The 16086-nt window shown below is 36.4% G+C and overlaps 4 protein-coding genes across 5 annotated transcripts; 1 reads left to right on the plus strand and 3 right to left on the minus strand.

Annotated features, from left to right (window-relative positions):
• The first annotated feature begins 904 nt into the window (after positions 1–904).
• On the plus strand, positions 905–2572 carry LOC147275172 (Duplicated homeodomain-like superfamily protein). The gene is made up of 2 exons (XM_086256358.1): positions 905–1480; positions 1879–2572. The coding sequence occupies exons 1-2, from the start codon at positions 1041–1043 to the stop codon at positions 2339–2341; spliced, it is 903 nt and encodes a 300-aa protein (XP_086112484.1). The 5' UTR covers positions 905–1040; the 3' UTR covers positions 2342–2572.
• A 512-nt stretch (positions 2573–3084) lies between these two features.
• HDA15 (histone deacetylase 15) lies at positions 3085–9484 on the minus strand. Of its 2 annotated transcripts, none has more exons than XM_086256392.1 (18): positions 9397–9484; positions 8234–8508; positions 7953–8123; positions 7727–7841; positions 7501–7571; positions 7074–7149; positions 6839–6903; positions 6483–6538; positions 5678–5801; positions 5439–5564; positions 5285–5335; positions 4812–4880; positions 4282–4390; positions 4099–4178; positions 3845–3927; positions 3702–3747; positions 3428–3599; positions 3085–3341 (listed from the first exon to the last, which is right to left on the minus strand). In XM_086256392.1, exons 2-18 carry the CDS (start codon positions 8504–8506, stop codon positions 3223–3225), a joined length of 1806 nt encoding a protein of 601 aa, XP_086112518.1. In that variant the 5' UTR covers positions 8507–8508; positions 9397–9484; the 3' UTR covers positions 3085–3222. The 2 variants fall into 2 exon arrangements, with proteins under 2 accessions (XP_086112518.1, XP_086112517.1); XM_086256391.1 differs by having other exon boundaries at positions 7501–7577.
• A 2110-nt stretch (positions 9485–11594) lies between these two features.
• Positions 11595–12161, minus strand: RTFL20 (ROTUNDIFOLIA like 20). The gene has a single exon (XM_086227740.1). It carries the CDS (start codon positions 12076–12078, stop codon positions 11935–11937), a length of 144 nt encoding a protein of 47 aa, XP_086083866.1. The 5' UTR covers positions 12079–12161; the 3' UTR covers positions 11595–11934.
• Positions 12162–13720: 1559 nt separating this feature from the next.
• On the minus strand, positions 13721–16078 carry LOC147275175 (uncharacterized). Its single transcript, XM_086227738.1, has 6 exons — positions 16019–16078; positions 15710–15872; positions 15502–15595; positions 15124–15323; positions 14533–14640; positions 13721–13845 (listed from the first exon to the last, which is right to left on the minus strand). Exons 1-6 carry the CDS (start codon positions 16076–16078, stop codon positions 13820–13822), a joined length of 651 nt encoding a protein of 216 aa, XP_086083864.1. The 3' UTR covers positions 13721–13819.
• Positions 16079–16086: the final 8 nt, after the last annotated feature.

The following is a 16086-nucleotide window of genomic DNA, read 5'->3' on the forward strand; positions in this document are numbered from 1 at the left end:
TTCATAATGCATCAATGATCAATTACCTCTTATGCAATAGAAATCTATATTATAGAATTCAGCTTTTTTTTTTTCTTTGAAAAATTTCCTAATCATAGGACAAACTATGAAAAGCCCCTAATCATAGGATACAAATTATAGAATTCAGTTTTTTTTTTTTCTTCATATGATCTACTCCGAAACTCATTTATTTATAACAAATAAAAAATTATAATGTTATATCTGTCAAAAAGGTGGAATAAGAATTGGCATGCTTTTTTCTTTTCCTTCAACATTTTTTCACATGAGGTGGGTCTTACATGGATTGCAATCTTAGTGTGAGAATTGGGAAAAAGAGGTTAGGAAAAGAGTTGGGTTTCAAAGCACTTTATTAAAGTTTCAAATGAATATTCAAATAAGATATTTATTGCAGGCTTACAAGGCTTTGAAGTTAAAATTGAGACATGCACTAATGCACTGCAGTGTGGAAGAGTTAAACCTCAAAGTCAAAAAGGCAAACGACGCAGAATTTATATTATAAGAGAGTGTAAAAGATCTTTGTTAACAGTGAGTACGTTGGAATTGAACACTGCTTTATTAACATACGTTAGGTTAAAGATCATGGTGTGCATTGTTTTCAACATGGTGTGAAAATTCCTCTGGGCCTTTCAGGCTCCAGTTTCCAAATTTCACCCCCTCCATGATTGCCAATGTCTCACCAGCAGTAGGTGATAACTGATATGAGACAGAGAGAGAGAGAGAGAGTATGAGTTATGAGAGAGATTTTTCCTTCAACTTTCGTAGATGACAAACAACCCATCCCTTCAATTCCAAAGTGGTCCTCTTTCAATTGATAATTTGACAGCCTCTCTCCTTATCCTACACACACCTTCTGTCCCCCACCCTTCTAATCCTACGCACCCTTTTCTCTCCTCCTTTCCAATACAAACAAACCCAATAAACAAAAAGTGAATGGAGCTAGCTCTCCTTACCATTTTCACCATTTTTCATTTATCTCATTGTTTAACTTGAACCATACTTGCAAAACCACCACCAACACCATGTCGAGTGCTAGTGTTTGGAACAAAGAAGAAGATAAAGCTTTTGAGAACGCCATTGCCATGCATTGGATCGATGACGATGAAGACTCGAAAGAGCAGTGGGAAAAGATTGCTTCAAAGGTTCCAACCAAGACCATGGAAGAGTTGAAGCAACACTACCAAATGCTAGTGGATGATGTGCATGCAATTGAGGCTGGACACACACCACTTCCTAACTATGCACCTCTAGAAGAAGCCACATCAGTGAGCAAGGACAGTGCTAGTACTACTCGTGCTTCTTCTGGGGCTAATTCAGCTTCAGATAAGAGATTGAATTGTGGCCATGGAGGAAGTGGGTTTTCAGCTTTGGCTCATGACTCTTCTGGGCATGGAGGTAAAGGAGGGTCAAGGTCAGAACAAGAGAGAAAGAAGGGGATTCCATGGACAGAAGAAGAGCACAGGTACACTATATATTGCTCCTCATCCAAATCTTCCATTTTATATATGTTTTTTTATGGTTGTTTTATTAAATTAAAAAGCTTTGGCTGAGATGGGATTGAGAGCTATGCTTGTTAGTTAGAATTATTAGGTCAAGTCAGTCAGATTCATAAACAAAAACCCATATAGTGAATTGTGCAACAGATAAAATTGGTTGATTCAATGTGGGGAAATTAACTGCATGTAGGCAATTTGACATTGATTATTGAATTGTCATTTTGTATTGATGACATTAATCTATTGGGTTGAAGAATGAAGACTCACAAATTTAATGGATGTAGAGAAAGCTCTTATTAAAAACTAGACTTTAATTTGTTGACACAATGAGACTGGCAGCTGATGACTAGTGGTTTTTTGTCAGGCTATTTCTACTTGGTCTTGACAAGTTTGGGAAGGGGGATTGGAGAAGTATTTCAAGAAACTTTGTAATTTCCAGGACTCCTACCCAAGTGGCCAGCCACGCCCAAAAGTACTTCATTCGCTTGAACTCCATGAACAGAGATAGGAGGAGATCAAGCATCCATGACATTACTAGTGTCAACAATGGACAAGTCTCGGCTCATCAGGCACCAATTACTGGGCAACAGACCGCCACATATGCACCAACTGCAGCCACTATAGGACCACCATCGGCGAAGCATAGGGCTCCGCCACATATGGCGGGTTTAGGCATGTATGGAGCCCCGATGGGGCACCCGGTTTCTGCTCCTCCAGGGCACATGGCATCAGCTGTTGGCACTCCTGTTATGCTTCCTCCAGGACACCACCCCCCATATGCTGTCCCAGTTGCTTACCCAATGCCACATCCAACAATGCACCAATAACAACACTTTTTTAGAATTTCAGATCCATTTTAAGTGGATTTGAAAGGGAATAATAATACATAGCAGAGCCGTAGAGCACAATCACGACAAATGAAATCCACATTTCTGTATTATTGATGATTTCTATTCAAATCATGTTTTCATAAAACATTCCAGATTTTAACCTGCATTCTTGTTGTAAATATGACAGCAGGGATGATGTTGATAATTTCATCCACGTTTTTGTAGCCACCTCCAGTTCTTTTTTCTTTTCTTTTTTAATATGAATTCAATGCATCTATGGGAAGGTTGAAGTACAGCAAATAAATACTTGTTAACGGCATATGTAACCCAAGCTTTATGCAAAATCTAAGGACTATTCACGTTTAGATCATGGAAAAATTTACAGTTTTTGGCTTATAGTAGGGTGTAGGCGGGATCAACATGCCAGGAGGGTGGGTTTTCACTTTTCAGGACAAAGGGAAGAGGCACTACTAGTCTACTACTAATACTAGGACAAGGTTTTGGACTTCTGAGTGATAAGTTTGCGGTAATTAATTAACTTCTCACAGTCACCAGCTGCTAATTAACTGGGAATGGCATAAATCTAAATTCCAATTTATTTATAATTTCGTTTTTTGGATTCAGTTCATATTCTGATCATCAACTTTAATATATCAATCAATATCCCATAAAAGACACATTAAATTATGGTGAATCGGTAATAAAAAGTTAAAATTGAGAGTCTCAAATAAAAAAAAAAAAAAAATATATATATATATATAAATTCTCATAATATAAGATTCAAACATCATGGTTAAGCAAAAAAGACATCCCGGAGCAAGTGTACAAAATGCACCAAAATACATGGGGAAGCATGATGATATGATCCACAGAGTCGATCAAACAACCCTTCGTTTCACATGGAAATGCCCATTTAAAAGACGATACAATAGACCTTTCCGGCCCCATTTCCACCATTTTGGTGCCACAGCCCGCCGTCTCTTTCTTATTTGTTTTCCTGCAAGCAATAAAAGGAATAATAAACTTTTAGGACCAATCAATTTCAACCATACACTGATCCCTCTGCCAAATTTGAATCCTCACTTCTGTTTTGAATCGAGCACATTCTCCATTTTGACTGCAATTTCGTAAAGCTGGATTCCAAACCAGGCCAGTAGTTCGTTTGAATTTTAAGGACCTCCAGAACAGTTTGTAGGCCAGCTTTGGAAGGCAAACTGTTGTCCAATTCACATCCTGGACTTTCACCGAGCAATACCTATCTCACATAAACACAAGTCAGAAATGCGATTGATATTTAAAAGGATAAATGGGAAGGCATTGACATCTCTAGGTTCTCATAAGATTAAGAAATAATCACCTTAATTACTTCAGTAGCAGAAGATGATATGGAACGAAGATTGTAACTGCAAATGAAACATTATCCAATTAAATATGGCTAAAGAGTGGTACATAGAATCTCGGACAAACAAAAATCAAGAGAGAAAAAGATGAGCCACAAACCCGCCCTCAAGAATAACAAGCAACTTTCCTCTAGACAAGTTAGTCAACATGTGTGTCATCTTTGCATAGCCGGCAGGAGTAACCTACAACAAGAAAATCAGCACAATGTAAGACACTAGAAGCAAAAATGGTATGAAACAAGCTTTTGAATGCTAACATCCAGTTATGCTTAAGCAATCAAATAACTCAGCATTGCCAATATGCTTATCTGCAATGAAAGAAAAATACTGTCAGCAAATAAAATAAATCTTTACATCACAGCATCCTAGAGGATCACCCCTTGCTGCATCAAATCCTGCTGATATGATGGTGAAATCGGGAGCAAATTTAGAAGCTGCGAAAAATCATGTGTTTCAGAACCATTAACAAAAAGAATAATTTAACAGTGGAGATATTGTTACCAATATGATACAAGCCCCTTTTTAGAAAATAATTACCTATAGGAAGCACAACATGCTGAAATGCAAAAATATAATCATTATCGCCAACTCCACCACAACTCCATGGAACATTCACACAGTATCCTTCAGCCCCCATAGTACCAACCTGAAGAAGTCATCACTGAAGTCCATCAGTTATAGTCCAATACATAATAGTGTACTAATGAAACTGCATGAGAGTATGCTTGATTACTTACAAGCAGCTCAAACAAAGGATGTAGAAGAACCAGACAGAATAGTCAGAAGTATAAGCTAACAAATGACATAGGCCAAAAGAAATAAATTTCAGAATGAAACAAAAATCTTGGAGCCACCCCTCAGTGACCAAAAGGTTACTTGCAGTCTAAACACAAGGCTAAATCACGAGTTCAGAATTTAACACAAAACCAAAATCACGAGGATGAGTTGGTCGGTAGAAGAAGATTATTTTATCAAAATAGAAAAAGACAGTAAAATGCAACTGAAAATGAAACAAAAACAATTGCAACTGAAAAAGAAAACAAAAACAATTGTAAGCAATTTAGTACCTCATCAGCAGCTCCGGTACCAGGATAGAACTTTCCCCCCTCATGTCTATGCAAAGATATATACAAGACCTAAAGAATGGGTCCAACTTATCAGCACTAACACAACCAGAATGGAAATATTCCAATAACATAAACTTTTTGTATAGACATTGTACAATGGTGGGGGAGGGTTTGTTCAGTTTTTTCTAAAAGTTTCTACTAAGCTTGCTTTACCAAAATGTTACCATGACTACAACAAATTCAGATATTTATGATTTTTTCCTCTATATCAACAGGATCTGTAGCCCAATGTCAAAGTTTCTGACAGTTATAATGTACAACATTGGAATTAGCTTACTCTTCATTCCAAAAACATAACTGGCATAGCCATCACCATACCACCTCCTCTGGCATATCATTTCACTGGAAATGAGTAGTGCATTAAAACGTTGATGCACATAGCAAGACAAAATTTCATTTACTATGTTGCTCACCGATTTGTTCTGTTCAAATATTTCTTGTGTGCCATTCCCATGATGAACATCCTGCAGTTGTTATTGAATACTATTTCAGGGTTGATATTCATCCAGACATCTGCAGCTAAAGAAACATTATAATGAGATAATTACATAAGAGTAGTGAACTTACCCAATCAACAATTAGCACTTTCTTAGCCCCAGATACTTGAGCAGCTAATGCAGCAACTGCTGCATTATTGTGGAGGCAAAACCCCATAGCTTGTCTTACACCAGCATGATGCCCAGGAGGCCGGACCTGAGTCATTCAGTAATGGTGCATAAACTTTAAGCAAATGATATTTTGAACGGGTTCCCTGTTATGTCTGTAACTTTAAAACACACTAAATAAGAGTAAAAGACTTTACAAACCAGGGCAAAACCATTTTTTGTCCGTCCAGAAACAATTGCAGAAGCAAGATCAGCACATAAACCTGCAGCAAGCCTAGCAGCACGTGCTGAATGTTCATTGGCATATGTGTCAGGAGTGAAATAACTGCCAACCATACATAATTTATCAATTCAAAGTCAACATCCATCTATCATACTATTACATACTGCAATTAATGCAATCTGATGTTGTTTACTTAAGAAAAAGGGGATCATTAGTAACAAACTTAGAAGTCATTTGTGCAAAGGTCTGAATAAAATCTATCAGATCTAGGGTTACCCTTGCTTCTACTTTTGCTCAGATTCATGACGCTAGAATAAATACAATTTAGTCAACGTAGTAGCTATATTTGTCGTGCACTCCTTTTCTATAGTACTAGCCAATTCTATAAACTCAGTCTGCAGATATGGGCTCAAGTCAAAATATATTCTTGCAGGTTTTTTCTTTTCTTTTCTTTTATTTATTTATTTTTGTGTGTGTTTCTAGAACAGCTTGTAATAGATGCTTTGGTTTGAGTGTTTCAAATTTTTTGTCCTATCAAGAAAGCAAGGAAGCTCACACAACCATATTATAATATGTATGTAAATTGGTCCAAGGATTGTCAACTCAAATATTGGCAATCCTGCTGCCTACTTTACCACAAGCAAGTGCATAGAGAAATAGAGAGAGAGAGAGAGGGAGAGAGGGAGAGAGGGAGAGAGGGAGAGAGGGAGAGAGGGAGAGAGGGGGGGAGGGAGGGGGAGAGAGAGAGAGAGAGAGAGAGATGAATGCCACAAATAAACATACCTAGAAAACATATGGCTTGTAAGATCAACAGCGTCAATATGCTCCAAAGAATGGACCTTTAATTCCAAAATGTAAAGCCAACAATTACAAAACCAGGCCAAGGAAGACAATCTAAATTATCATTGTAATTTTTTCCTTATGAAGGACAAACTACCCCCACAAAGTCTGTTCATCATCAGCATCATGACAGCACAAAAAAGGTTTGTCATAAAGTGAACTACAAAGACCTAAACCTCCCAAAATCAGGACTCAACCAACTGGCATCCAATTTCCTTGGTCACGCACATTCACAAAAATAGCTCTACATACGTGTGCCCTTGAATGCCTCCAAAACCTAGATATGGGTGGTTACTTACCATCTTAAGTTCTTCACGTGTAATTTCTCTAGCAGAAATTGGATAGCATCTTCCTGGAAATATACCTGCACAGGTAAAATTTTCCATTGCTTATCAATCTAAGAGAAAAACATATATAATAACACTAACAGACAGTCCTAGATAAATTACCACACAGCCATTCCATAGTACAATCCAGATTTAGTACTGACAATTGAAATGCACAACTTAAAGGAACTTCAATGAAGATAAATACCAGCTGTAGCAAGGCTAGCAGCAATTGCTCGTATACGATCCGGTCTTTCTGGGTGTGGTTGTGACTTCATTTCAACCTGCACTAGCATAACAACCATCAGAAAAGGGAAAAAAAGTGGAAGTACACCACAAACAGAAATGAGCTGTTTCCAGCTTGCCACATTCATCTCCCAAAACATATGAATATTATATGCAAAGTAGGCAAAAAGAAATTCAGACAAAAAAAAGTAGTGAAAAGAAAAACTTCTAGGATTGACATGAAACTTCTAGTAAAACTGTTTTGTGGAACTTGGCTTAAGTGATATGTCATGAAAAAAAAACACATATTTGCAGCTAAACACAAAAGAATGGAATAAAAAATAGGACAAAAAAAAAGAAGAAAAATAACAAAGAGTATGAGGAAGACATGTATTACAGCAATACCATACTTCTGAATGTAGCAACATTCTCTCATCAAAGCCTACAGCAGTGGAACAATTTGACGCTGAATCTTGTGAACCTGTGACTACCAAAAAAAAAAGCAATAGAAAACCAAAATAAGCTTGACAACAAGACAATGAACAGTAAGAATACAAGATGACTTCTTAAGAGAAATCTTTGCACATTGACAAACCAATCATATAAAATAAACTCAATTGCCAACCATGTACCAACCTTTGTGTCTTTCTCTACTGTCAGACTCAATCTCAGAATGGCCTGTATCTTTTACCAAGGAAGATGCAAAATATCCATGCCTTAGGATTCCAGATTCTCTATGTTCCTTACATAACTGCATGGAAATAATAGCACCAAATTATCCTTACACAACCATGTCTCCTTATGAAATACAGAGAAGATATCATAAGCATAATTATATCTCAGAATCTGGGTGGGGACATACATCACACTGGACAGCATCATCGAGGTTGACCATTGTACAGTTGGTGCAGAACCACTTCACAATCTCAACATGCCTTTGGAAGGGTTCCCAATCACTGTCATCATCATCGTCATCAAGGTCTTGGTTATACATATCTTGCAAAGTCATTTCTTTTTGCTGTCTTGCCTTTTTCTGCAGAACAATAAAGCTCAATCTGTAAACACAACCATTAAAAGCATGATTTTTGTTCCAAGCAACCATATATTTCTTGAATGTGAGTCATATATCCATGTACCACTTACACTTGAAACATCAGGCAGCATATTTGCATTTACACCATCAGTGGATGCATCTCCTATATCTTCTTCCCCACAATTTTCATCACAACAATGTCTACCATTGGTACCATCAAACCCCAAGTTTCCACATCTCCCATTAAAGCCTTGACATTGAACTTGATTTTTTGGTTTGTGAAGACTTGTCTCAGCCTCCCCATTTGTTATACGACTCATTTGAAGTGTTTCTGATACTAAGTTGTGTTCAAAGCTGGCATGCGGATTTTCAGCCAGAATCATTCCTTCAAAATTTTCAACCATCAACAAATAATGTTGAACATATTACCAAAAAAATGTGGTCAACATATTCGGATGCATACACATAACATAGAGAGTAAGAAAATTATAAAACATCTGGAGAGCTAGGAGCAATTATGGCTGTTCTAAAATTTCAACATTCATTTTCAACGCTTTCTTGGGTGATGGATCATATGGATTTGGTCAAGCCAATCGGTTCAAATTTATATAACAAAAAGAATTAACAGACAGTAGACCAAAATTAGGAACTTGTCAATGTACACACACACACACACATTAAGAACACTGTTTGAAAGAAAAAATAAAAAGTCTTCATTAGATTTAACATTATAAACATCCAAAAGAAAATAAATGAAGCAAAAAAAGAGAGTTCATTTCCTTGATCATGTTAACTTTAATATTTTTCTGTTCAATATTACTTTTTACCCAGAAAAAAATACAAAATAAATTCGAGATGACATTCCCGCCAAAAAAGAAATAACCCAAATTTAGCAGTCACCTGTATACAGCACCACGGACAGCCATAGTATAGATACCCAAATTTTACCACAGATTTTCGGGAAAAACAAAAAAAAAAACAAAAACAAACCACGCTAAAGCTGCCCAGCGAAAATTTCTCTAACTTTCTCAAAAAGAATGACTGAACCTAAAGTAAAGTTAGTAGCCCAGATAGTCTATGTTTTAAAATTTTAATGCTACACATTAATTGTAGTGTACTAGAGTCTAGTGTGTGTGTGTGTAAACCAGAACTGGAGAAAGAATGAGGAAACCCTAGATTGTACGGAACGCATAGATGCATGATATGCTTATAGGATTGCTAAAATACTCATGGAAGAAGGAAGGTGAAGGAGAAGGAGTGATAATGTACTTACCTGGGGTGGGACAAGCGTGGTTTAGTCTGCTGCAGATGGAAAGGCGCTGCAAATTTCAAGGGAAACAAGAAGCGAAGAAGGTTGCGACCTATGAACTACCCATAGTGACTACTTTTTGCAATGATACCCTTATCGTTTTTTTATTTTTAGTTATTTTCCCACTGTTCTTTTGTATTTCTGGATATGCCCTTTGTTTTCTAATTCTCTACAGATATGCACCTGTCATTTTACCAATACCAGAACACTAGTGCAATTTCAATTACTGGTAATAATAAACTTTCACCTAGAGGCTAGAGGTAATACTTAAATTACAGTTACAGTTTAGGGGACCTACCCCTGTAGCCAAGGTAATTATCATCTTTTTGGTCATGTTTGTTTGGCCAAATCCAAAACTTGGAATGAGAATTGAATTTCATTTCAAGAAGATTAGATATTTGGTTGATTGGAAAAGAAATAAAACTAAAAAATTGATCATAGTTGACTATAAACCAATTCTATAAAAAAAAGAGGAATAGAAATACCATGAGGAAAGAATTTTTTAATCTAACCGATACACCGTCACGTGGTGTAATCAATCTAACATGTAAGGGTATTATTGAACGGTATGTTTATATTAGTAGGATATAGTATTAATAACATCCACTCATATTATGACACATATGCTGGTTACACCAGATGACGGTGTATCGGTTATACTAAAAAATCTCTCGAGATACGTGGTATTTCTATTCCATAGTTAATCTGGAATGTAAAAATTACCATATATAGTCTTTTATTATTTAGCTATATTGAAAAATTAGAAAATATAATAGGAAAAATTACCAAACTTTGAAAAATAGAAAATATTGGCACCTATCTTTCCTATTATATTGATATGTGTCAATTACCAAATTAGAAAATATAGTATGAAATATTACTAAACATTAGAATGAAAATAACAAGTCTTCTCCTAATTTTGATTATGTTTTTGTTTCAAACGTTGGACTAGGAATTGAAAACCCATTACATTTCGAAATAGACAAAAATAGGAGTGTAATTATTATTCTTATTCTAAGATTCCGGTCAAACAAACGGAGCTTTGATGCCATACATATATTTTCTCATTTGATTTTTTATTGGCTTGGAAAGGAAAATGAGCAAGGTATGTTCTTCATAATTCTTTATTGAGGCTTCACTGCTTGAGTCCTTTTTAGTTCTTTGGTATACAAAAGATAGTGGTTAAAGAAGACCTTTTCTCAATTACTTGCCAGATCCGTGACTGCATTAAATGGTTGTACCTTTGAGTTTTGATGCAGTCACAGATGCAAACAACTCATCATGATCACCCACCTGGGGAGCATCTTAAGGCTACTTATTGGTATAGGTAACTTGGCTTCAGTATACAAATTCCAAAGGAATTCTTCAACAAAATCAAACAATTATTGCAGTGAAGGTATACAAACTTGATAAAAGTCTGAAAAATGAAGCTTTTATAAGCTTGGTGATCAGTCTTATTCAAGTAGAAAAGAAGAGAGCAGCAACCCCCTCTTCTTAATTATTTGATGTATGACAAAAATGATGCTTATGCTCACCTGAGAACGTCTGTTCATAAATGTTAATAAACTACTGGATTAGCGGACTAACATGAACTTTCAACATATGCTTCAGTGTTTAGAGAGAGAGAGAGTTGCAACAAGGTCTGGCTGAGGGGGGGCCTGCTAGCGTGTGATCAGACCCACAGAAGATATTAGAATGAGAACCTTTTCTCCTGATTGTATTCTGTACTGTCACCCTCTTCATGGCCCTTTTTGGGCCAAAACAAGATAACACACACGAGAGCATTGTGCTGATATGCAGACAATCTTAGACAAAACAAGCACATGGCTCATGTTCATCATGTGTTTCAGGAAACCATTGCTCTACAACAGTCCCACCGACCATGATGACCTAACCAGCAAGAACCCTTGGCCACATGGCCCCCATACCCAAAGCATACCAAACCTCCCTTTTAAAAAACAAAAAAGAAAAGAAGAAGACAAAGTATAGGCTAGATTTCATGAGGAAAGTAGTGACTGAAACTTTGGTTGTAAGATACTGAGTTCATTTGGCATGGATTATATTCCATGAGGATTGAACTGGAACATCAACTGTATCACTTTAATAAAATTTATAATGCAAAACAGAACAGTTTGATAAAGTATAGGCTAAATTTACCCGAATCACAGGAATTTGAAGATTCAACTTTCTGCTGATCCATATAGAGCTACAAGTAACATTCTGTTCAAAAGGAGAGTATGAAGAGATAAGACATATGCTACACTTAATATTGGCCAATAAAGACCATTCCACAGAAAGATTCAAATTTTCCAACAATTAATTCTATGGGAAGAAATGATGAAACCATATCTGCTCCAAAATTTTATCATTAAGAGAGAAAACATGAGAGTCAATACAGGCAGTTCATTACTATACATAGTCCATATATAACATTGAAAAACGAAAGAGGAATGAGAAAAGAAACAATTTCTGGAGGTGAATAGTTGAAATACACCAAACATCCTAATCATGCCAACAAAGAAGCATAACAATACATCTTCTGAGTATGTAGAGCCTTCCTCTTCCTTCTTTAAGAAACCCGCAGAGTCCTTTACATGAAAACCTTCTCTTAGAGGCTTCAGCAGTATCATCACTTTTCATCTCCATCTCCTATTTGAACTGTCTAGCTGGCTCTCTCTTCACGCTTCTGTGTGAACCATTTTTGGATATTGAGTGTTAGGTTCACCTTGGAGAAATGATTAGGTTGCATGAAAAGAGCAGAATGGTAGAGGGCTGTTCTTATAGGGAAGATAGGGTGTGATCCAGCCAGCCTCAACTGGGCCCTAATGAAACTATACATGAAGCATCATCAAGGGGATAATGAATACGTACAATGCTTCTATAACCTCATTAGTCACTAGTCACTAGTCAATAGTCAATAGTCATACACATTGAGCCCAACTCTCTCTCTCTCTCTCTCTCTCTCTCTCTCTCTCTCTCTCTCTCTCTCTCTTCCCAAATAGGGAGTACATTAAGGCTGGTAGGAACTACAATCACCTTAATGTAGGGTGACAATGGCAAGAAAGAGATATAGCTAGGAAAGGTGGAAAATATGCCTTCACAAACTGCTACTTCCTCGAATTTTCCCTTAAAAGAAAAAAAAAAACAAAAAGCTACCCCCTGGCTCATGCTAACGGTGCCAAACTTTGTGTTAAATGCCATAATGGATCAATTATGAAGTCTAAATTGACAAATTGAGCACTTAGAGTATGACACCCAAAGCTAAAAAACTTGGATGAATGAACCCCTCTACCTGACAAAGGACCCAGCTTCATCCTTTTTCTAATCATCGAGGACCGATCGATATGGAGATTATATGGTGGCATGATTAGAAAAGACTTGAACCCACGATAATAATAATAATAACTATCAAAATACAAAAGACATAGCTGTATGGTACGGTCGGGGCCAGGGGTGCACGTGATATTGAACAGAGAGACATGGTCACTGTCCGTGACATGGAAGAGGAAGACAAACTAGTTTTATTAAAACGGTTTTGAACCACTTTTTTTTTTTTGGGGTTGAACTATCCCCTCTACAGCTCTTTTTCTGTTCTTCGACTCTTCTTTTTAATATGGCCATGTGGGAGCTTCGCAGTACTTTCCATTTTTGTGGGTAATACTAATAGGACACTTGGATCCTTGTATTGTACCTAACCTTTTTATGTTCATCAATTTGATTTTGAACTTTTAACAGATTGAATCAAGCTATGTACACAAATATTATCTCATCTTACATGCATCAAATGGCCACACGATGCAAAACAAGTAAACCACAATTCTAAATGTCTCTATATCTTGCCTATGATGATAGCTTAACAATGAGAAATGGAACAGAAAAAAAAATATATGAAAGGAAAAATGAAAATCGCATTTTTGAGTTTTTGACTGTTAGTGCATGAGCACGTACGCAAGGTTTCAGCAACTGCTGAAGCTGGACCCCTACGTTAAGTTGAAAGCGACAAAACAAGGACGATTTTTACATGGCTAGGTACCGAAGGGCCGGAGCTGGACCCCTACCCAGAAGTCATGACTTTAATATATGAATTGGAAGAGAGATCAGAAAATGGCCTTCCTAATAACAGTAAATTAAAATGTGTTCCCCACCTCCCCTAAAAGAGAGAATTTTGATGTACAAACCTAAAATCTATATTTGCAGGAAGTCAAAATTTTGACTGGCTAGATTTCTTCCCCTTGGCAATTATCAAAGCCAACTGTATTCAAACAAACAAATGCTGCATGCATGACTGCAAAAGCCTGATACCAGAAAATATTTATGAAGAGAAGATTTAAGCAGTACATACAAGTTAGGCCTACCAATTTAGTGGAGCAGAGTGACACCTTCAAACTTACTGTACAGTCCACGATCCTGGTCCTGTTACAACACAATGACACATATTGCTCAGAAAAAGTGCAGATATAAATACATTGATGTGTGGGGTACAAAGTACAAATGCCAAGTTCACTTTAAGCCACAAAAATGAGTGATACTTATCAAATAACGTTTAGCAATACTGCATATGCTTATCCATTCACTCATGCTGTGCATATACAGAAGGGAGAACAGGACCATTGCATCTAATCTTAATCCTCAGCCTTACTAAGCGGACAGACTAACATGCCGGTTTCGAATCTAAAGAAACCAAACAAAAAGGAAAAATACCATTACTTACCTGGAGATATGGATGATTAACAGAAATGTGCTTATCCGGATATAGTGATTTGAATCTTATAATGTTTTTAATTTTTTTTTTCTTATAGTATTGACGTGAAGAATATAGGATGCACAAACTGTGTCAGTAATTAGCTAATAATCTCAAGAGCTCTTACAAAGATATTGCAGTCTCCCAACCCTGTATCAAAATCTCACCATTTTCAGAAAGAGAGTAAATCACATTTCACAACTACATTTATTAACTGTAGAAAGTATCATCTTGTTAACAAAAGTAGTATAATCGAGAACTGATTCTGACTTTCACTCAGAAATGTACAAATACAATTTCAAAATATAAAAAAAATACAATCAATTATCTCTGTCATTTAGATCACGTCAAAAGCTTACCACTGATATCATCAATTACTATAGTTGAAAGCGAAGTTTTCAGATTATCAATATCCTTCAGCAATTTCTCGTTCTCCAGATTCCCACTCTGAATCTCAACTTCTAAAGCTGCATTTACCAACAATAAGTAGCATATAACTGAATTAGTGAACAATTACAAGAATAGTCCACTATGCTGGCAGAAACCTTAGCATTTAATTGAACAGGTTAAAACTTCGCTTTAATCAAAGAAGAACAGGTTAAACCTTCTACTCATACTACCTTGACCAATGACATTTTGACATTTTAATTGGAGGTAGCATATTAAAAGGTATGAATTCTATGTAACAAGGCTTTTTACTTGAAAAGTTTAAAGAATGAATAGAGTTCATCTCAATGAGGTCTTTATAACCTTTACAATCGTGTAAAAATGGAAAATATGATAAATGAGCCTAGCTAAACTCAAGCCTAAACTGTAAATGAATAGAATGATTGAGTATGAACTCAAACCAACAATTACAAGAGTAATATATGCAATTAATACGAAATATTGACACAAGACTTGTTCACACTAAGGTGGTTATAAAATAAGAAAAAGTAAGATATATTTACCAGAGTTGCAACTATTAAGATCTTCAAGAATTCCTTCAACAAAAGCCAGCATTGAATTCTTCAAAGCATTATTCTTCTCATCCAAGAAATGAATTTCATTTTCAAGGAACTCTTTTTCTGACATCAGAGTCCGTAGTTCATTATCATTACCCTTATCGATGTCCTTCTGAAATTCTACACAAAATGCAATGAACCTTTCCCTATAACAAAACAAGTCATTCAGCTAGCCATCAGTATGTAATGCAGATATCAGTTTACGCACTTTAGTTCAAATGCTTATACATTCATATCACATATGAAACTCAAAAAACGTTCACATCCTATTCGCATTAAAAATTACCAAAAAAAAAAAATTATATTAGAATAAACGGTTAATACTGGTTCTCGTCGATTCTCTTAAGAGTCTGGTCGCGCTTCATTCTTAGACGACACAATTCCTTCTCCAAAATCTCCACTGAGTTCCTTGAATACTCTATCCATAAATAGATGAATGAACATTGAATTAAGTGAGTAATAAGCTAATAATTCTCCAATCAATGTGTATAATAAGGAAAAAAAATGAACGATTAGAGGTTTGAGAATTTACTGGTGACGGTGAGCAATCCATTGAGCTCAAAGTGCGAGACGTAGAGCGTCTTGGTGAGGTCAGATTCTTTGGCCGCCAGAGCGTTTTCGATTTCGGAGCACTTGACGATCTCCGACTCAATCTCTCGCGTGATCTGAATATTCGCCTCGATTTCGTCGTTCACCTAATTTTATAAGAAATTTCTGAGCGATCGATGATGATTTGGTTGAAGTTGAAACTCACTGAGAAAAGTACCAAACAAAAAAAAAAACTCGTGGAATTGGGAATGGAAGCTTTGATTAAGATTGGAGAGGACGAGCTGAAGCGTACCTGGTCAAGCATGTCCTTCAAGGATGAGATTTGGCAGAGAATCGCCCCCGAATCCTCCATTCTCTCTC

Source organism: Dryas octopetala, chromosome 9, assembly GCF_963921425.1.
Source record: "Dryas octopetala chromosome 9, drDryOcto1.1, whole genome shotgun sequence".
Classification (NCBI taxonomy): domain Eukaryota; kingdom Viridiplantae; phylum Streptophyta; class Magnoliopsida; order Rosales; family Rosaceae; genus Dryas; species Dryas octopetala.